We start from the raw sequence: 24,015 nt of genomic DNA, 5'->3' as shown, positions 1-24,015 counted from the left end.
TTTTGAGAGCAGGAGGGCTCTGGACTCCTAAGGTAGAATACCGGGCTGTTACTGTGAGGTAAAAGAAACTGGGGCTCAGAATTGTAGAATGTACAGTGAGCTTTGAATACGTAATTTACTCTAGGCCCAGTTTATTTCCAATTGAGCAGGAAGAAGATATAGAGTATATTTCTCAGACATCTGTAAATGATTCTGCTTTGCATGATTCATGATGTTTTTAGCTGGTTTATTTTTAAACCAGATTGAAGTTATAGAAAAGCACATTTGAACAGATATGCTAATCAAAGGATTGGGGTAATGGTCCCCATAGCCATATTGAAGCCTTTCAGGAATTAAAAACAGAGAATATAGAAAATAACTTCATAAAGAAGGCAATCTTCCTGAACCTAAAGGATAATGATGTATCAATTTAGAGTAATGTCCTCCGACACAGGCAAATCCTACTTAAACCCTTTCCATAAAGGGATATCTTATTCATATTCTTTCTTAAAACCAAATATTAAATTTCCTTTTGTAAAACAAACAAAAAAAAGGTACTGTGGATGACAAACTCCAAAAGAATGAGGGGTGAGACAGGGGTAGTGACAGGGTGAGAAAGTATATAATAAAAATTCACATTAATACAGTACTGTTATTGAAATATATAAAGGATGTAGAGAGACTTCCTTGCAATTAAATAGTAGTTTCATATAGAGGGAAAAATACTTCAGTTAAGGCATGGTGGGGTTTTTTTTCAAATTAAAATATAAAGATGTACTATGTGACTATAATAAAATTAAATGAGAACTTACTCTTGAAAATTTATTGACAGTTCCTATAAAGTATACTTTTTTGACTCAACAATACAATCTGAAAAGATATAGCAGTTAACCAGCAATGCCCATCTGGGCAAAAAAGGTTATTCAAATACCGTGCACTTTGCTGAATGACCTTTACAGTGGCCTTGCCCATTTTGTACTATTAGTTTTCAGTCATTTCAGGGTAAGGCACTGAATCTGAAAACAACAGCCCACTGAAACCAGGACTTTAGAATTAATTAATTAAATGGTATTACCATTTCCTCTGCAGCACAAAAACTGTCTTTGTTTGAAAGACTGAGCAAATACCTGTATTATTTTTGGTGTGCTTTTTGTTTTTTGTTTTAATATCAGAATAAGCTCACAATTAAATTTGTTTTAAAAGTCTCTGGACCACATATTTTAAGATTAGGAGTTTTCCTTGACCAGAGTCTATATAATTCCATTATGACTTGTAGAAATGATGTAACATATAATCTGATTAGTTTTCTTGAAATGAAACTTAATTTAAATGAACAACCTAGATATAATCATGGCTTATTTGAGAGGAACCTTTCATTTGCCTGCAACCTCTCAGCAAATACTAAGCAGATAGAGTTTAAAGCCTCTGTAGGGAATAGGCAAATACATTTCACAACCAGACAGATTTAAGTAGCTTTAAAAATGTTTTGGTTAAAGCTCTTCAACTATAAATAAAATCACCGAAGGTCTATACAAAGCTTTAGCCTAATGTAGTTGTTAGTCTAAAATAAATTCTAGTTAATAATTATTATCTTTATGAAAACCAGGTTTAGTGAAAACAAACAAACAAACAAAAGAAACTAAGCCCCAAATTCCACAACTTGATGAAGCCTTACAACTGCTGCTTTCCTTCCACTGATCACAATACCATTCTATTTATTTTAATACTGTAATTTTATTTAAAGGGGAGCTCATTTAATGTAAAATGAAATTAGTGTGAATATTCTACATCATTCCTTCAGCAAAACTAATCATTTCTTTTCATTTTTAAAAGTTTTAATTTTGAAATATATACACTTATATTTTAAATAGTAATGTTAAATACTAACAATAATGAAAAACATTTTTAAACCTGCTTTTCTATCAGTTAGTTTAATAATCAAAATATTTAGTTTACATAATATATTTCCCTCTCATTAACTTTTATATTCTAGGATTCACCTTCACCTTTTGAAATACATGAGAACTTTAGAAAAAGAGCAGAGAAGGTCTGTGAAATGGGTGAGTAGTGCATCAGCTGAAATGGATGCTAAGTGTAAGAGAACAGAATCTTGATGGAGCAATACTTGCCTTTAACTTGTAATGAGTCTTGAGCAAGACTCAGTTCTCCCAAAGTCAGAATAGCAAGTCTGATCGGCAGAAGGCAGCACAATTCTCATCAGGTAACCAAGACTGTCCACTAAAATAGCTCTTCAAGTACTTTGCAAACTAAGAAGCTTGGAAACATTGCTTTGTCACTTTCATCTTTTGGTCTTCCATATCAAAATGATCACAAAAATATCCTTATGATTTAAGCTTCCCAAGCTTAATTTGAAGGTTTGATCCATCACAAGTGAACATGATGGCAGTTCAGTATTTCAGCTGGTGAACTTCTCTAACAGATACGGGAAGTTAATTCCAGATAGTGGAATCTAACACGCTTCCAATCAATGCCTGGTTCCTAAGGACTCTCAAATCAACCCACTTCATATTTTTATTACTGCCACCTTAGTCTAGGGGACTAATCATCTCCCACTTGAACTAGTAATATCATCAAGTAATTGTATTCTCTACCTGTAGACTATTTGCAATCTAATTTTTCATTCATAATTTTCCCAAATCATTCTTGCTGCCATGCCTTTTCTTACTCATTACTCTTCTGTGCAAAAAATTTAAGTGGCTTTTTAGTGTCTCTTAAATTTGCATATATATAGCTCAGGACATAACATGCATAAAGTATAATCTGCCCTTTTACATGGACAACTATATCAAACATGAACCCTCAAAATGTAAGATTTACTTTTATAAAAATATGCAGTAAGATTTAATTCTTTAAGCACTTAAAAATTCAGTTTTATTTAAATAATGTTGATATAATTTGTATAATCATTAGTAGTCATTTTGTTTTGCCTTTTGATTTTAAAACGTACTTTTGATATTTTACAAAAGATTTTTAGAAAAACTTGAAAAAATTTACTTTTTAACTTATACATTTACCTTTTGTTTGTATTTTGATAAGTATATATTCAAGTTTCTATACTCTAATGCAATTGAAAATCTTTATAATAACAATATAATTAGTGATTTTGCTAAAATGCAGGTCAGAACAATTTTACAAATAAAACATAATAATTTATTAATTGTATGTTTTTATATTACTCTTCCAAACATTTCAGGCCTTTCAGCAGAATATACAGACTTATAACAATTAAATTCAGCCATCTTTGATATGTTTGCTGATTTCAGCCATATGCAGGTATATTTATCAAGTTAAGAGAAAGGAACATATTTCATTTAACAGTTCCTTATCTTGATTTATAGCTATTAAATATTTAGATATTTGGTATGTGGACCTCCATGCCTTAGGCCCTGCAAATATTAGAAGGAGACCTGCCATGATTAATGTGTAGCCACTGAGGTCAACTTTTAATATTTTTGTTTATGAAGTTATTAAAAATATTCTGTTACACTTCAGACATAAAAGGTATAAAGTAAAATATAATGAACAGCTATATACTCATCAGTCTGCTAAAGATTTAAGACAGTACCAGTAATCTGGTGTCGCTCTTCACCCTTCCCCAACCTCCCATCCCTTCCAAAAGAAATCAGTATCCCAAGTTTTTATTGCTACTTTAAATGGTAAATTCTTTAAAAGTGTGTTTTCTATTTGTTGATGAAATCTAGACCTGCTGGCTCATTGTATATGATAACTCTTACACTAATAAACTTGCAGAACTCTGTTAATTAATTCTGTAGATACTACTTAGGTTTTCTAAGTAGACAATAACATACTTCAGAAAAAAAAAAAGCTGTTTGGAATTTTCCTTTCCAATCTCCACATCTTTTACTTCTTTCTTGCCTTTCAGTGCCTATCTGCACTGCCAATGACCTTTAGCACATATTGAACAGAATTGGTAAGAGAACCTTCCTGTCTCATTTCTGATTTAAAAGGGAAAGCTTCTAACATTGCTTCATTAAGTGTGATAAGTGCTGTGGGCTGAAGATATTGTTTTAAGACGTGGAATGATGTGATCAGAGTTCTTTTCAGAAAAATTCTTAGTGACAGGAACATGAGTTGGAGCAGAAATATCTAGAAGTCATATTACAGGAATCAATGTTATTTAGTGAAAAAGCCATGGGGCCTGTGTTGCCCTATCACTTCATGGTTCAGGTTCTGATCAGTGTAATAAAGAATTGCATTTTCACTTGCTTGATTCACCAAGTTAGACAAATTTTAACAAAACACAAACTCACATGTCTTCCAGTGATAATATCGAAAACTGTGGTTATATTACAGCCCCACATATGGCTCCATTACACACAGAAGAATCACCCAAGTCACTGACACTCAAACTGATCTTTTAAGTCTGCTGCAAGTCATTTCAGGGGGAAAAAAAAAAAGAGGCTGACACAAAGCAAAGTGTTTTTAAGATTACCCAACAAGCTTTAGGAAAATTAAAAATTTCCAAAGAAAATTATCTCCCAGAAGCTTACATAAAAGACAAAGTCATTTACATAGTTTTGCTTTTGCATATTAAGATATATTGTGTAGCGTAAAGAATTATAGCCATTATCTTATAATAACTTTCAATGGAGTATATTCTGTAAAAACATCGAATCACTATATTGTACACTTGAAACTAATACAACATTGTAAATCAACTACAATTCAATTAAAAATAATAAATAAGGTTAACCTAAAAAAGTAGAGAGCAAACAATTACCCAGAAAACATTTGTAAGTAAATATCCATTTGAATGAGGACATTCAGTCTCAAACCTTGAATCACAGTGTATTCAATAGCTGATTTTTCCTTCTTGTATTGTCTAGGTAATGAAAGATTTTTCTTCTCTTTTGGGACCCTTATATCTTCCATTTTATTTTTCTATATAGACATGTATGTAAGACCAATTATGTCTTACAAATAAGACAAAGGTTTCACCACCTTTATTTTAGTAAATCTTGGTTCCCAACCCCACTGTCAGTAAATATAACATTTTTAGTGTAATGAACACACTTAATTCTAACTAAATGGCCCAAAGGAACAGTATCTGCCAGAGCAAGGAAGTCTAATGACAATTCGGCTGACATTTCTCTGATCTGAAAATGAAATCAAGCAGAAAACGATTTCGACACTAGCAGAATAATTAAGACAGAAACAAAATTTGATTTGGTAGAAATGGAAGCTTAGTTTGTCTCTGGTCTCGGGGGGCAGAAGATGATATTATTTACTTCACCACTATCTCTAGCTGGAATTATATTTCCATGCTCTCTTTCTCAAATTGTATTTATTTTGCTGTTCTAAGTACATTGTAACTAAATCCAACCAACAGTGATGCTAATCAGAAGGGACTTCAGTGTTCAGTTTTTTTTTTGTTTGTTTGTTTGTTTGTTTGTTTTGCTGTGTGAGCATTTCTCTATTTTGAATATTGCTCCAGAGAATGGGCTCTTTTCTGAGATTTAGCTATCTTCGGATATATAGATATGTTAATTATGATGGCATTTCTTTTCATTGGCTTTGATCTTTTTACGAAATGCACACCTTTGTCTACAACCGACAAATAAAAATTACACCTAAGTAAAATATGTGAGGTTGCTAGGTTCCAGCACTGTTTACAGCAATTGTGGAAAACAATTGAAGGAAAGCACCAAGGTAAGGTTTTCCAATTTTAATAACCATGGGACCTTTGTTACAAATATTTTTCTATAAATAGAGATTGTTTCAGTTCTCAACAAAATTTTAGATGAACAAAAGCATGTTCTACAAGAAAACAAGAAAATAAAACCAATTAAAGTCTAAGCAACATGTTTCAAGGAAAGTGTGAATAGAACACTACTTGGATTCTGTCAACACAGTCTAATGACCTTTTTCTTTATTTGAAAATGGCTGATTTTAAATAAGTTATTCTAGCTGCTCAAGAGGATTTACACAAGGAAAATGCTACACTTCAACAATACATAAATGAAATGTCAATTCATTCTCATAAGTCCACAAGATTATTCTGTGTTATAGAAGCAGAATATTTTCAATGCAGCTGAAATATATTAATCACTCCAGGCATAAACCACTTCATTCACAAAATGTGCAATGTCCAGAGTGTTTTATGCAATGTGAAATTTTACCAAATAGTTGTTATCTTCACAAATTTCAGAATACTTTGTTCTACCAAATCCTCTCAGAAAATCTGGTAGGTTTTTCTTGTGGGTTTTCAGTACACATATGTCTACTCCTCTAAGAGGCTCTGTCTCATACCTCTATTTTAGAGTACTGTGTTGGTTCTGTTATTTGTCTGCCTCTTTGCAGGCAGAAGTTACACCTCAGTCATTGTTTTATCTATTGACCCTCTTAAGCTCTTCCTAGGTGTCAGGGCATCTATTGATGACAGTGAGAAAAGGACTGGGAAGAGTCACAGGCTCAGTGCACTCCTTATTACCCACGACTTGAATCTCTGTCCTTATGCTCTAAATATTTTCTCAAAACTCCATTCCAACTCTTCCCTTTGTCAGTTGGTCTCAAAAACATCACAACTTCCCTTCCCTTTCTCTTTCTTTCAGTTTCCTTGCATCTCCAAAAATCTTGTTTTGCCTAGTTAATTACATACTGCATTTCTTTTTCACCAAAAGTACGTAACATAGGGGGAAAACTCAAAACAGACATGAGTGGGTAATAAACCTCTTTCAATGTTCATTTCCCACATATTATCTAATCTGGCATCCTCTCTCTAGTTACTAGAATCTTTATCTCTCCTGATCCATTCCACTCATTGGAATCCATGCTAAAATCAATTTGGACCATCAGCAGGTGCTCAAAAATGTATCTTGAGATATAAATGAAAGGCTTGCATGATATAAACTTTACTTTTTCAGTACTTTTTTATAAAGTAAAAAATATTTTGAATTTCATTTAGTTCAAAAGGAATTCTATGGAATTTTAATCTTCATTTCAATGCTTTCTTATAGATAATCACTTTCAGATCATTGGCTCATTTAGTTAATAAATGAGATTTCTAATACTCATTTATTCTAAAACTATCATCTATTAGGCATATATCCTTCAAGACAACATTCTAGGGGGCTAGTATTTTACTTAATTAGGCATCTATGAAATAAGTGATTAGGTTAGCTCTTTTCCAAATAACTTGGAACTAAAAATAATTCATATTTTGTATAACTCCCAGTTTCCATTCTTGAAGAGAGGCAGTATTTCATATATAGTTTTAGCATCTAAATTGTACAATTTTGCTTTATGGTTCCTACACACAAATTGTTCACAAGGTGACACTATGATCACAAACCTAAAAATCAAAATACTTTTATACATCTTAGAAAGGTTATCTTTGCCCCAAAATGTTTAAGTCAGAAGTTTTTTTTTTTTTCCTAATGTCCTTTGGTCAATGAAGTTAAAATAAATTATTTTAGATACTAAAAAACTAGAATTTCTATGATAACATATATCCTAACAATAGATCATGGTACAGCAAGCAGTGAAGGTATTTCAGAGGCTCATAGTTGAGAAACAGATTATAGTAACAGAAAAAAGTTCAAACATAGAAAATGTGCAAGCTAAAAGAAGGCCATGGAAAGGGTCACATTTGCATTTTCACCAAAAGAAATGAATATCAACGAAAACATTTCAAATACAAGTACTGAAATGAATATTTATAATAAATTGAAGAAAGAATTGCTGCTGCATTCTTTAATTGATGAAGAGTCTTCTAATCTGAAAAAGTTAAAAAACTGCTGTTTGAAAATTCACAGCTCTGTACACACACATACAAATACAAATTTGGCTTTTTCATGTGCTTTCATTTAAAAGCAAGCAGAAAATTCATCAATATCTATTATAATCAGTTACTTCTGGATTCTGGCTAAGAACACCAACATGGCTACAGCAGCAATGTACTACTGCCATGGAGATAGAGATGATAAAGGGTAAGACTAATGTGTTTCACGGAGCTAAAGAATTACTAAGAGAAGCGCTTTCCGAATATTCTCAGCAATTGTCAGATATCTTTAATGCACAATCCAGTGAAATCAAGTAGTAATGTGCAATGAATAACACTTCTAGATAATAATCATAATCTTGAAACAAACCATATTTCTCACATTAGAAATCTGAGCTAAAATCATACATTAGTGAATCCATATGATGAGAAGATGGGACATTTTCTATCATTGTGCAATGATCTGTTCAAAAGGTTTGGCACAGAGATCTTCCATGGAGACATATTCATAACTGAGAAACTTCTTACCCAGTCCCATCTGTCATGTTGTTCCCTCTAGCCACAGCACCATGAAACATTTTTACAGAACTTAAGAGTCGGAATGAAGCCTAGAAGCCATTTACTTTAGTCACCTTTATCCTATTTTTTTAAAGTAATTAGTTCTCTTCTGATTAGAAAAGTAATAAAAACTTGTTTTAGGCCTTTTAAAATATAGAGAAGTCCAAAGGTATAAAAAAGAATTGACCATAAGTAACAACTGGGACAATTAACATGATACTGTATATTCTATTCTTTATTTTTATCTATTCACAACAGTATCATAAACATTATGTCATTAAAACTCTTCACAAATTCAGATTTTTAATGTCTGCAAAATATTTCATCCTCTGGATGAAACATACTTTATTTAATAGTACTCCCATTTCAAGTTGCTGAGGATGTTCATTAAAATTCTGCACTCTCTCTCTGTCTCTCTCTCTCTATATATATATATATATTCAAAAGGTATATGTATGTATAATCAAAATATATATCATCAAAATTTTAGTGAATATTTTCTGGATCATAACATAGAAGTACAATTAAATAAATTATATATATGTACATACATATTTGCTCATTTTATTAAATATTTACTTGAGATGAATTCAGAGGAGAGGAAATTCCTTCTTTTACACATGAGGAAATGTAGATCTATACAAGTTACATGACTGATGAAGTCCAAAACTAAGGCTATCTGATTTTCTGTCCTACTATATCATGTATGTTTGTAAAGGAGTCTACTAGTTTCTTTCCATAATGTCACCCTCTGCAAGTTAGAAGTGCAGGTGTTGGATCTCATTCTGTTGTAATGCATGCTATTACTATAACTTAATATTGTTATCTTTAAATTCATAACCTATTATTCATCTTTCACTCATAAAACTACTTAATTCCCTCTTCAGCCTACATATAATGGTAACAAACCAAATCAGAGAAGCAAATTCAAATTGTAAGAAATCATTAGGAAATAAGAAAACAAACTAGGAAAAAAATAACAGAGTAAGACATTCTTTTCTTATTTCTCATTAGATTACAATTAAAAATCTACTTGATTATGGAAAAAGTCAGCTCCATTACAATTACCAGTAGGCAACAATTTCAAACAAAGAGTGGATTCCATGATATTATTCAAAGAGTTAAAGCATGTTAAACATATTTGAATACAATTCTGAAGTTATTTGGGAGAGATATGAAGGGTAAAGTCTTTAGTCAACTTCCACAAAGTCAAGATAAGCATCCTGAAGACAATCCAGCTGCTTTTAGATAGGTTGTTTATTTCCAGGAAAAGTACATTCCCCACTTCCAAAGACAGAAATCAATCAACCATCCAGAAAGCTTGTTGCCCTTCCATACAATCTCCAAGTATACTGATTGATAAGACAAAAAGTTCAATTGAGAATTATTGGAAAAACATAATAATTTCCAAGTCTATATGCATTTTAAGGTTCAAGGTTATTTTGGTTTCCTAGAATAATAAAACTTCAGTTTTTATTTTCAGAATTATAAAAATGCTAAAATAATTAAATTATTCAGATAACCATTCAGTAATTAAAAATTCAGTAAGAAATCTCTACACTCAAACATCACAGCTTAGCTCTAAATAAAAATGGTGGAGCTTTAATTTAATTCACTTTTTTTCCCCTCTGTCCTTTTAAAACTTGCTTGGGAGCATCAATATTAATAATTTCTCCTAGTCATTAATGCTATTGGAACACAAAAGGCGGAATATCACTGTAAGGGTAAAAATGTATGTACTAAAACTCATCAAATACAAATAGTTAAGAACATGATGTGACAGATGTTTTCCTTCATCCTAGTAAAGGTTCTTCATCTAATTTTGACAAATAAAAGCAATACGAGTTAAGTGAATGGAAACTGATAGCTCAGTCCAACTTGGGAACCAAAAGTCACTTTCCATATATATATTTATATCCATTAAAAAAGAAAGAAGAAAATAACCCCTAAATTTCAAAGTGGTTTTGTGTCTGATTCAAATTACAGTTCAAGATATAAATAACCAGTAGATTCATTGAAAAACATGATATAAACCAATGGCGTCAAAGTGATGCACACAATATATTTGTCAGTGTTTTGAATATCATAACTTCTTATTGTAACAAAGACAATGAGATTGCCCTTCCCACATGGTACTCACCTTTTTTTTTAAGCTGTAAGTGACAGAGGATATTTCCATATCTGATACACTTTCAACTTTCATAGGTATACTTATAGTTCAGTGGTTCAAAATACTACTATTAAGTACACAGCAGGAAAGAGCCCAGGAAGAGCTACACAATAGATATGTTATTCAGAGTTATGTACAATTCCCAGTATTCTGGCTATTAACTCAGCCTAATTTTCTTTCCCAAATAAGAAAGCATCTGGAATACAAGTGACTGGAACACAAGTGACTGAGAATAATACTAATGATATAGATAATATCACATTGGCTTTATTTACTAACAAAGAGAAAGTAAACCAATCTCAAACTTTAGCACTCTGTTATTAGTAAGTAATGATTTTCCCCACATCCACAACTGATAACAAAACAACAAAAATTTTTAACAATTCATTTCCAAGTCACTACCCTACCAATTAAAGCCCAAACTAGTTAACTAACAATCTAATGAGGACTTGGCCAACAACATGATACAATGAATAGATTTAATCTCATTGATGAGAGAGAAATAAAACTGCTTTCGAGTGATTAATTTTCACTTTCAAGTTGCTACTAAACTTCTTCATGATCATCACTTGTACTACCCTCTAAGTGACCTACAACATTTCCAACCTGCTCACTCTTTGATATACTCTACGAGGATTCAACTGTATTTTTGTAATAATTATTACCACAAAGCAAGAAAGACCTTAGGTGTATTTATTATCATCACTGCAGCTAGAAAAAAAAGTAGTAGTCTCATCAAGTTTCCTTCCACTTACCCATAACAGTTATCCAACCCCACATGTCTTATTGTAATTTTATCCAAAGGTGAGTCAAAGTGACTGTTCCCCTAGTGACTACAGTGGTCCCTCATAATAGATGAAGTAAATTGTTTTATAGAGACCACCAATATTTAGTTTGAGACAAAAGGAAGTGGATTTTTTTTGCAAACCTATCTAAAGGTGCTCAATATTAACTTACACATACGTAAAAAGTATAGATATGTCTAGCTAAAGAAAAATCTAATGGGATGAGGACCCAAGTTTTTAAAAGACATAGGTGAACAGAAATCGGTGCAGTGTCCATCAACTAAAATATTCTTCACTTTAGATAATGATTTATTGCACGGGTTCATAAATAGAAAATTTCTGTACATATTCAAACATTTTTAAAAACTATGAAATATGAGTTTAGTCACAGGTTTTATGGAATAAAAACATAGTATAAGGAACACAAGCATTTCCATCATAAATTAAATGTTGAGAAATGTTACTTACCAATATTATTTCCATTAGACCTATATTTTTAACTAATGACTTATAAAATAGATGTTTCTAGGTCTCTTACACATTATATCTGTTAAACACTAACTGAAAACATAAGGTACAAAGCATTTCTGTGTAGTGAAAACAACTTTCTATTGGAATCAGGTAGGCAGCTGAAAGCATGTTTTGGTACCTTATTGAGTTGTCTAAGTTCTTTCCCGGAAAGACACACACACACACCTTGAGTGTTTAAATTATCTATGTGATATTTAAAAGGAAATTTTCAATTGTAAACTGTTCCACTATTAAATTCATAATTAGTCTTGGCTGGATTACCTGAGCAACCTATCTGACATACTTTTGTTCCTACGTTTGAAATGCAATTACATTAGCAACAAGATGACTTACCGGCCCAAAAGAATTACTGTCAAAACTGTGCCCGTGATGATCACCTTCGACCCAGATGTGGCCACGGGGGACTTTGACATAGCGGTTTTTGTGTCCAATGGTTCTAGAAATAAACAGCATAACCACTGAGGAAAGATCAGGAAAGAAAGAGATCGAATAGCTAAGCATATAAATTCAGGAAGGGCAAAAATGCTGTTATATAGATACAACAGATTATTATAGGTTAATCCCAGGGCTACTCCAGAACTTCATTGTTAATTAAGGTGTGGTTAGGACCCTGTATACCTACCCATGTTTTTTTTTGTTTATTTGTTTTTTTCATGTTTTAGTAGGGAGGAATTTCATGCTTAAATAGGATGCACTAACACTGAATATAATGGTTTGCTACTTAATTTAATTCATAATATCCTATGTTTTTATGAAACTCAATAAGCCCTAGCAAAATATAGATCTATTTTTTTCTGACATTTGCTTTTACCTCATCAGCTTAGCTGCAATCTTTGCTTTTCTTGTCAAATAAACTTCTCAAACCAACTGAAAGAATTTTCATAACCTCTTAATAGTCTAAAATTTAGCACACAGAAGAAAACCTAGATAATCTCCAGCCAAATACAAACTATCTTCTCAAATATATGTCAATGAATGTTAACTGAACACTTTTGATCAGCACTATTTGATTTCATAAATTATTACTGAAAATGAGAAAAATTTTTAACAATTTTTAGACTATTTAGAGATCAATGATCAAGGATATACATTTAGTGGAACATTCTATCTTCTTAAGGCTGACAAGGAAATGGAGTAAGGAAAGGCTCTCTCACCCTCCTGGTGGCAATGTAAAATGAAACAAGTTTTTTCCTGTTTTACCATTTGGGCCTAATTTTTGTCAAATGTATTAACAGACTAAATTATACATGTCTTTTGACCTAGTTATTCTACTGGTAGAAATCCACTCCAAAGAAGAAATCAGAAATATGGACAAATATTTATTATCAGAGATGTTCAACACAGGCCTTCTATAGCAAAAAAAAAAAAAAGCTTTCTAAATAATCAATAATAAGGATTGGTTAAATAAATTATAATACAACTAATTAAATAAAAGAGATAGAATTAGAGTAAATTTATTATCCCAATTCTATAATAATAAATTCTTTCCAGGGCAGAGACATTTTTTTTCTTCTTTTATTCCTCAAAGAATTCCAGACAATGCCTAGCTTAAAGAAGCTTCTCAATAAATGATGGTTGAATGAATAAATGTCACACCCAACTCTATAGAGTTAAACCCAGAGACTGAGCTTTGTACACGGTTTTTGAGTTGGCATCCCATCAGAACACTTTTGTCACCTAGTTAGCAAGTTGCGTATGTGCAGAGAAGAGGAACACTACACATAAATTGGTGCTATAGAAATTGAAACTATTCATTATCGAGAATGGTTTTTAATTTTCAAGACAATTTCAGTGTTGAATTACTTCACTTTAGATCAGTAAATCATTCATGCAAGGAAGCAATGTTGTGGCCATTAGATGCCCACAGTAAGTTAATGACTGCTGTTTATTTTTAATTACTACTGGGAAGAAGAGTTTCAGCTTTTCAAAGAAAAGCAAAAATAAGCTGAATACATCGTACTGTCATGTAAGTTTTCTTCAATTAAAATCAGTCAATTAGTTCTTGACATCCCTGCTGCTTTTTATCAGGAGATAGCCTCTAAGAACTGACATCCCACAGCAAGTGTCAACGATGGCAGGCAGAAGACCTTTTTACTTAACTGTTGGTAAGGCACACTCTCTGAATAAGTCCAAACATTTGTTCACCTTATTAAGCCAGCTATTTTGGATAAATACTTAGAAAGAAAACAATTACCCATTTTGTCTCTTCAAGCAGAAATGTGAAATAAAAACAATCATTTCTGCAACGAAATGGTAGGTTTTAAGTCAAGCACGTATCTTCTGGAGCCCAAAGGAACGAGATAAAATTCAGATTCAGCTTCAATGTCATATAAACCAAGGAATCAAGGTATTTGTGATAGGAGAGTCACAGGATTGTTAAATACCAGTGACAGTTGCACATTTCCTTGCACTGACCATCTTATCTAAAAAAATCCAAATACCTCCACCTTCCTATCATTTTCTTACAATGCTTCATTTTTCTTTATTGCAGCTACTAACATGACATTCACTTACTAGTTTGTTTATTGCCTATCTTCCCCCACGATAATGTTTAAACAGGACTCTGTGTTTCATGTTCATTGGAGTATTCCCAGAGCCCCCCAAAATGCACAGTACAAAGTGCTCAACAAATATTTGTTAAATGAGTGACCAAATGAATGTATAACTGAAGAATGAAAAATACTGCCACAAAGGCAGAGTAGTAATAGTAGAAAGAGTCTAGAAACAGACTAAACTAGCTTTAATTCTGATGCTATTACTCACAAGTAATCTTGTGTAAGTTATTTAGTTTCTACCTCTATTTGTTCATCTTTAAAATGGGATCGATTAAACATGCCCTAATGGGATTGCGATGAAGGTTAACAGTTAGACAAGAATATAATGAAGAAATTGCTATAGAGCACAGTCTTGCCATCAGCCTGTCTTGGCTTTGGTATCTGGCTTTCTCTAGAGAAATTCTATTAGGAGTATCCTTCAATACTTTATTTTTCCCAAATTTGCACCGTGACTATAGACTATTTCTAACAGTACAATGAATCTTATTTTTCTTTTATGGTATGTCCTTATGGGATAGAGTGTGTTTTCACATGTAAGTTTTAGACTATCTGTTTGTGCAAGTTCAAACATGAAGAGAATAGCACGTGAAAGCATAATCTGTGTTTTCACTTACTAGTCACTTGCATATTTGATTGTTGCTATGCCAATAGTGAACGGTTAACCTAGACAGTACACAGGTGTGAAAGAACCCTTTGAGCTGTAGAACCCTGCTAAGATTCATGCCATATACATAGTGCATATTTTATTTCTCTTAAAAAACAACCCAAAGTAGCTTTAAAAATATGATGTTAAAATATTGAGCTGGTTCCTCTTAGGACTGCCAAAGAAATATAATACTCCTAATAGAATTTCTCTAGAGAAGGAATTTTAAATAGCTTTGTGCTCCTGAATCCACATAAAAGAAAGACAAGATAATCTTTTAGGCAATTTAACAGTTAAGTGAGGTGTCAGCCTACAAGGTTGTATGTATCTATAGCTCGCAAATAATTTTGGTCTTGATAGTCAGAAATGAGTTCTGTATGGTATTCTAACTACCTGTCTACAAAAAGGCATTTTTAGTACTAGCTTCACCAAGAAGTTATCTATGTCTTATAAATGGAATGGAGAATGATTGTCTCCAATTTGATTTGACCTTGAAAACAATGTTTTTCAAGTCTCTGAATCTTTTGTCATCAGCTGAATATGAAATTGTCTATGTAATCCTTGAAACCACAGGAAGGAAACAAATTCATATTTAAAGTGTTTTGCAAATACACCCATATCCACACACACTCCATATATCCACATTGATTAAGGTATTTTTATTTATTTAATTTTCCAACCATTCTATTGATTTTTTTCCATTGTCCAAAGTAGTGGCTGCCCTGAGTGTGTCCACAGGACCCTCCCTGGATCCTAGACCCTGGTTGTTCATTATCATGAAGGGATCAGGAGTTTGGGGCTCAGGACTCAGTAAGTTAGGGGTTGGAATTAGATCTCTTTTATCATCGTTGATACACTGGAACAAAAAAAGTAATCAATCATCAGCAAAGGAAAATGAAAAGGACGTTCGCTTTTGCAGAGTAGGCCTCTGGAAGGGAAAAATTTCTCCCTTGAGAAGCCATATCCTGCTCTCAGGAGAGACTGGGGCTCAAATTCACACTGCTTGTATGGTCTGGGAAAGTTAAGAGTTATCTTTAATTGGCTCCAGGAATCAGGCAGAAGGAAACATAAATCTCTTCAGGGATAATCCCTCAATTCAGAGTTTTCAAGTTTTCTATAGATAAGTCCCGGCCAATAGGGATTCACAATCCAAAATACAGAACTCACAAGGAAATAGCTTGCATTAATGAGTCAGGACCTAATCATAAACATCAGAATTAGACCCCCAAGGACTTAAAATGCTGTATTTACAAAACACAGAATACAAATTATACATATGCAATATTTTTAAAAATTGAAAAGGGAATTAAAGACATGAAAAAGGAATAATATATATTTTAAAAAGTCAGATATTTGAAAAAGAACCACATAGGGATTCTAAAAATTAAAATATACTATTAAATAGGTGGATTAAAAAACAGATGAGTATTAATTAAAGAAGAACTGGAATATATATCTAAAAAATTACTTAGACTTCAGTACAGAGAGGTAAAGAAATGAAAAACAGCGGGGATGTTAGAGAGACAGGGAGAATATTATTAGAAACTGTAATATAAGTGTAATCAGAGTCCCAAAGGAAGACAATAAAAAAGGAATAAGAGACAATATTTGAAACAGAGTGATAGAGAATTTTCCAGAACTGATGAAAGCATAAATTCACAAATTCTGTAATTAAAGTGAATCACAAGTAAAATAAATAAGTAGAAAGAAATCACACAATGATATCCTGTAATGAAACTGCAGAACAGTAAAGAACACCTCTCCCCTAAAACATTTTGGAAAAGCTGCCAAAGGTAAAAAGTCGATTATCTTCAAAGGAATAACAAATTGACAGTGGACTTTGTTAGGGTATAACTTAAAATTGTTGAAAAATAATTCAGTAGTTTTAAGCAATGAGGTTTAAAAATCTATCCCATCACATAATCACTAGATCAAGATGTAAACACTTTAATCACCCAAAAAAGTTTCCTCATGCTCTTCTGCAGGCAAACCTGCCTCTACCTCAACCCTTGGACCCCGGTAACCACAGCTGAGCTTTTTGTCACTACAGTTTTGTCTTTTCTAGAATTTCATATAAATAGAATCATTCAATATGCATTCTTCTATTTCTGGCTTTTTTTTTTAACTTAGTCTATTTGTTTTTGAGATTAATCCACATTGTTACATGTTAGTCATTTGCTACTTCTTTTTTTTTAATAGTATACTATTATACAGATATACCACGATTAGTTTATCAATCAATAGTTCATGGACACCTGGATTGTTTCCAGTTTTTGGATATTATCAATAAAACATCTGTGGACATGTAAGTATTTATGTGGAAACATGTTTTCATTTCTCCTGGGTAAAATCTACAAGAGAAATGGCTGGGTCTTACAGTAACTGAATGTTTAACCTTACAACAAATTGTCAAACTGTTTTCTCGAGCAGCTGTATCAGCAATGGAAGAGTCCTAGTTGTTTAACACACCACGAACACTTGCTTATTACCATTCTTTTTCATTTTAGACATTTGAGTCTAAATGTGCACTTCCCTAGTGACTAATGATTCTGAGTACTTATTTGTCATTTGCTTTCTTCTTTGGCCAAATATCTATTAAATTTCTTAAAAATTAAATTTAGTGGTTTGTCAGCTTTGTTTATTTGGTTGTTTTCATTGCCTTGATAATATATAACATCCTTATGAATAGTGTACAGGCTGCACTCTTTTTCATTTTCTTCTGGAGAAAATAAATTTTATAAGTCAAAACAAATTTAGTGGTTTGTCTTCTATTAAGTTGTATTATTTACTTATACAGCCTGTATAAAGCTCATCAAATACATGTTTTGGCGAATGTTTCCTCCTTATCTGTGACATTTTTCTTCTTCAAAGAACAAATATTTTAACCTTTGATGAAGTCCACTAAGCCAATTTTTTTCTTTTATGGCACATGTGTTTTATACTGTAAGATATCTTTGCCTAATTAAAAAATCACAAAGATTTTCTCCTCCAACCCCCCTACCCCCAAGTTTTATAGTTTTAGGACTTTTTAAACTAGGTAAGAAAGAAGGTTCAAACTTTTTTTTTGCAAATAGAAGTCCAAATTTTCCAGCATCTTTCTTTGAAAAGATTGGTTTCTTCATTGAACTACATTGTGCTATGAACTGAGTTATGTCCCCTCAAAATTCGTATGTTGAACCATACCTTCCAGTGATGGTATTTGAAGATGGGGGCCTTTGGGAGATTATTAGAAAGAATAGACATATTTATTACCTTTAGATTTTGTTAATTATGTATTTTAAAAGTTTTAAGAATAATAATGTTAACATAGCCTATAACTTCCAGACCACTACAGAGAAAATAGAGTTTAAAAAATCTCCATTCATGCAAAAGAATGCAGGAAAGGACACGAAAATAGAGACAGCAGGATCACTAGAGAGCACAAAATAAGATGGTATCTAGATATATCAGTGATCATAATAAGAGTAAATGAATCTGGCTAAATGAAAAGACTGATTGTCCAACAAGAGAAAAATCCTACCTATATGCTGCTTGTAAGAGAGATATACAGAAGGATGTAGAGAATATGATCATATGAAAAACAGCAAATCATGAGAAATAATAGCTACATTAATAACAGACAAAATAAGAACAGATTTCCGAAATGAGACTGAAGTTTCAGTAGGAGCTGACCATGACACACCATGGATGCCTATTTTACCCTATAGAAGTAAGTCGAAAATTCTTCATCAATAAAGTTAAACTTTGTTCCTTAAAAATCCATGGTCAGAGGTAGTATTTTAAAAACTAAACACTTCCACTATCATAACATGACAAGCTTTTTGCTGCTCAATATACCCATTTTCTCTTCCAAGACTAAATCCTGTCAATTGTTCTATTTGCTTAGTAATTAAATGTTGAAGTATGGAAACTCAATACTCCTTTCCTTGGAGCTTGAACTGAATTAGAAAGGAAATCCATGCAATTAATATAAGTTAATTTAAATAAATTAACTGATAGTATTTTTAGGAAGTTCAATCACATATAGCTAACTATAAGTGATTATATTTCTTAGAATCACAGTTGGAAAGACCCTAGCAATGATCTAATATAACTCCTTTTGTGCAGATAAAATAGATGCAAAGAGAGTTTAAATGAAATCACCTAGCTAGTTACTGGTAGGATGACTATAAAAACCAGATTCCATGATCTCCTTTCCATTGCATGGATCATAACTACTTGAAATTCCAAAGAATAGGTCTTGATATCTTTCACTGGAAAAAATGAAATACCATTTTCTGAATAGACTATTGCAAGGTGATCACAGCAAATGTATTTTGTTCATTTAAATTAAAAGTTAGATTTATACATCTTCACAATAAAGTTTGCAGAATTAATTTTATAAATTTAATATGAATGCTCTTAGTACAGCTAAGAGCTTTTTGAATGATGAGTGTTTCTGATGTATTTTTTCTAAATTTAGATTAGAAGAGTGTAAGTGTCACAATTTCCCTAATATAGAGAATGTTTTCTCCTATTAGACATACATCTTAAAAATACCTGTCCAGAAAAATCACTGCAATTCTTAGTAAGAAGATGAGAAAGATACCAATAATCACTGAATATTAGATACCATCCATGCTAGATCAGGACATGTATTTAACTCATATTTAGGCTGTGCTGATTGATCTAGCAATGGGGTTGCAGTGTATGCTATGTTATTTTGTGCATTATGGTTACTTTATGAGGATGAGGTTATGAACTCTGCTTTTGTTTTCTTAGTGTAAATAAACATTGAATGAGTACTATGTCAAACAGTATAAAAGTGTGGGCAAGAGCACAGAAAAGAATAAGATCTTGTCCCTTCTACCAAGATTATAATTTATACCACGATTCAAAACATAAGCCACAAAGTAGTCTTTGAAACACACATATATACACAGTCTAAAGCACCAGACAAAATTTCACAAGCTGGAAGCATCTGCAAGAAAATAACTGGTGAATGGAGGAATAAATAAATGAACGAATGTCAAATGTTAACTGCAAAAGTGTTCAAAGGATCTTATTATTTTAGGCTGGAATAGTCAGGAAAGGCATTATGATTACTTGAATCAAGGTATGAAGAAAAGATAAAAACTAACAGGTAAAGAAGGTAATGTTTCAAACTTTATTCACTTACAGAAAAAAAAGATTTCTTTTTCCTTACTGCATTATCTCCTTGAGATATACCATCATAAATTAAGGGAGATAGCTAGTAAGTCACTGTCTAACAAAGACATCCTGTTATTGTACTGGTATAGAAAAATAAAATATATTTAAATTATTTTATTCTAAAAACATATCTTTTTCTTAAATATTCAATATGCTATTATAATATCCCCAATATTAATCTGACTCAGATCATATTGAGTCAAAAACTTTAAAAAGGTAAGTATGTTATTGAATTATAGAATAATTATAAACATTATGTAAGCTATCTGAATATAGAAAACTCCACATAGTAAAAAAAATAAGGTATCTAATTTGCATATATTTAAAATTAACTTTTTGTGTAAAATGATAATTATATAAAGTGTCAAAGTATAAATACCATAATTGGTTTACCAATGTTAATGAGATCTTATCATGTATTATAAATAGTGGCTTATATCATTATTCCATGCATGGCTTCCTAGCAAATCAATTTAAATAAAGCAGTGAACTTGTGATGCGTAATTTTATTTTGCAAAAAATCAATATGTATTATAAATGGTATTGTTGCACTAGTTTACGAAGTCGTCCTTTGAAATAATTTCCTGGGTGTCCACATCATTCATCATTTAGTTTTGCAGGTTTTTCCCACATGCTAGTTATGAGGTGGAGGGGGAACACATTTCAGTGCTTTTTAATGGAAGGTCCAGTAGTACTTGGATATTAAAGGAACCAAGAGGAATTTTCCATCTGCTCTGATCTCAGTCTTATAACTTTAACCTTTTAGTATTAAAAGGAATGTGTACTATTCTTTTTATTTTGTACAAACAAAATTAATAAGCCTTTGGATTAATTACTAGTAAGACAAAAAATGAATGCTTTAGAGCTAAAGACATCACCAAGCAATGATTCTTGTTTAAACATGTATTTTCAAAACAGTAACAACAGATAACTCTGAAGCAGGAAAGCAGTGTGGCAGAGGGAAAATTAACATGGGCTCCACACCAGACAGACGTGGGTTGAATTCCAGTTCTTTCTGCCACTTCTACTTGCATGGCCTTGGGTTCATCAGTTTTAATACAGGGTAACAAGTATCTGTTTCAGAGAGGCGTGATGAAATATGAGATAACATATGCAACATTTTAGAACAGTGCCTGGCAGAGTAGTCCCCAATAAACAGTAAACTTTATTATCAGGGAATAGGCTTAGCTGCTCTTATGATACACTAATTAAGGCAACTAGAAAAAAAAAATCTTCCCTAATTCAATTAATTCCACAAGTATTTATTAAGTGCCCAGTAGCATCAATTGTGAGGCACTAGAGATACAAATATAAATATGACACAGACCTGCCCTGGAAGAAATTGTAGTTTAGCTAGGTAAATAGACTATTTTAAATATACAATTTCAACTCAGAGTGGTAAGTTCAATGTTAAGAGGTACGAATAGGATAACATAAAACACTGGGCAAGAGATACTCAACTCAGCTAGGGTCACAGGGAGGGTTTTCAGTAAATGTTTCACATTAAAACAAACAAACAAACAAAAAGACAAGCAATACACCAAAAAAAATGTGTAAGAGATATAAATGGGCAAATTACAGATGAGACATGAAAAACTGCATTCACTAGAGTCAGGAAAAAACAAATTAGAATAAACACAAGATACCACTTTACAACCAACAGCTAAAAAATTTAAGAGTTTTAACACCTATTGGTGGCAGAGGTATAGAAAGAGTATACTCTTTCATGTTACTAGTAGAAATATGAAGAGCTATACTTTTGCTTTTTGGAAAGCAATCTGACAACATCTATAAAATTATAAAAATTCATCTGCCTTATGACCTAGCAATTCCACTTCTGGATTCAATGTCGTAAGAATAATTATGTAAGGACATAGTTACAATGTTTATTACAACACTGTTCACTGTAGCAGAAACAAAAATAAAAACAACAACAAAACTGGAAGCAAACATAATTACTATGAACAGAGGAATGGTTTAATAAATGATGGTAGGCCCATGACATGGATGCTACATAACCCATAGAAAGAACAAAATAAAGCTATTCATTGACTTGAAAGATTTTTCCAAAGTACTGTATTGTTGAATGATAAAAGTAGAAAAGTACATGTGACATATTTCCACTTTTATGAAGAAAAATGACAAAAAGTCACTATATATGTAAATGTGAATATAGGAAGCATTATACCACATAAGGAAAATCATACTGGGGATACGCAGAGGCTACAGACCCGAGTCGGGGATGGAGAAATGAACACAAAGACAGGAACAAAAGGAAGAGCAAAGACAAAAAACAGAAAAAAATCAAAGGGCACTCCTAAATAAAGCACTATGATATTACCATATTTATGCCTTCATGTAAGCTTTATGTAGATTCATGTCAAAAATAATTACAATAGACAAAATACAAATATATTTATATATACATATTTAAATGCAAAATATAAAATTAAGATTTAGAGATGAGCTAAAAAAACTGTTTCATAGCAGTGAAAGTAGATCAAAAAACAATGAAGAGTAAAACAAACACCACTTTATAAAAGATAGAAGTGTTAATTGTGTGTAATATTTCCAAGGGTCCTCCCATTTGGTGGTCTTTCCTCTTAGACTTGAATGCATAAGCAGATAAATGTTGTGGGGGAGGCAGGGACAAAGGGCATATCAGTTAATGGAAACCTTCATTTTGCTAAAGGTCTTCAATTAGCCGCTCACTGCACTAAGCAAAAGATCTGTCAAATGTTAGTCCCAGTAGGATGCCTATTAATATAAATCATTTCCATTTAAGTAATGGCAATGAAATGTCTTCATATTTAGAAGTCTGAAAAGTTTGCATTCAGTCCGCAGATACTGAAGATGTAGGAAGGCAAATTTTCACCTCTCCCCTCTCAGAATTTTTCAGCTGGGCCTGAGACTTAAACTGACATACAAGAGATTAACCCAAGAAAAGCAGAGTTGCCCCTCCATATTCATGGATGCGGAGGCCCCAGATGTGGAGGGCCATCTGTGCTACTTCATTTTATAAGGGACTTGAGCATCTCTGGATTTTGGTATCTAAGGGGTGTCCTGGAATCAATCCCCCTCTGATACTGAGGGACAACTAACTGTATACAAATTTGTGTAAATTTTATGTTATGCAGGTGCCCTCATAAGGAATGAAAACCCAAAGAGAGGCAAAAACTACATGTTTTCATAGTAGGCTGAACAAAGAGAGGCAATTATGGAGAAGTAACTGAATTATGTGGGGAAGGAAGATAAAGGAAGATAAGCATTATGCTAGAAAGTCCATTTGTGTACGGTCTCAACTCCTTGTCCTTGACGATAAAAATGTTACTTTGCTTCTGTTACAGAGAAGACATCATTCACATGAGAATTTTATCTCTTGCTTTAAAAAAAAAAAAAGAAGGAAACAAAATTTACTGTTTTTCAAGTCCCTTTAACTCAAAATAATCCTTACGGCAAGGTGAGATATTTTGGGGTAGCATATACTGCCTCCCTTCAGAGGCAAAGGTAAAAAACAAAAACAAATATTAAAAACAACAAAAACAGAAAACCAAACAAAAACAACAACAGAAGAAACAATATTCTCAACTTCCCAAGAAATTGCCACCCATCTATGATCAAAATTAAGAGAAAAAGATGTAAGAGTGAAGGGCACCTACTGATGGGTTGAGGCTGCTCTGGTCCTTCCTGACATAAAATTCATAAAGAATCAAACGAGATCCTTCAGCTGCAAAATCAGTTATTTTTCCTGGGTTCCTTTTAATGAAAGAACTCAGTCACCATTCTACAGAGTCATTAGAATGAAATTTATTATCTTCTTTGGGGTGGAAAGCTCTGGAAAC

At 32.4% G+C, this 24,015-nt stretch overlaps 1 protein-coding gene across 4 annotated transcripts in view; it reads right to left on the bottom strand.

Moving 5' to 3' along the window:
- IMMP2L (inner mitochondrial membrane peptidase subunit 2) overlaps positions 1-24,015 on the bottom strand; it is a 786,445-nt gene that overhangs the window by 172,201 nt on the left and 590,229 nt on the right. For all 4 annotated transcript variants that reach the window (XM_072964657.1, XM_031674290.2, XM_072964660.1 and 1 more), the window contains one exon: positions 12,119-12,221. In XM_072964657.1, coding sequence (XP_072820758.1) covers positions 12,119-12,221 — 103 coding nt within the window. The remainder of the gene's footprint in view (positions 1-12,118; positions 12,222-24,015) is intronic.

This window comes from Vicugna pacos, chromosome 7 (assembly GCF_048564905.1).
Source record: "Vicugna pacos chromosome 7, VicPac4, whole genome shotgun sequence".
NCBI lineage: Eukaryota > Metazoa > Chordata > Mammalia > Artiodactyla > Camelidae > Vicugna > Vicugna pacos.
This window is presented reverse-complemented; position numbering and strand designations above follow the sequence as displayed.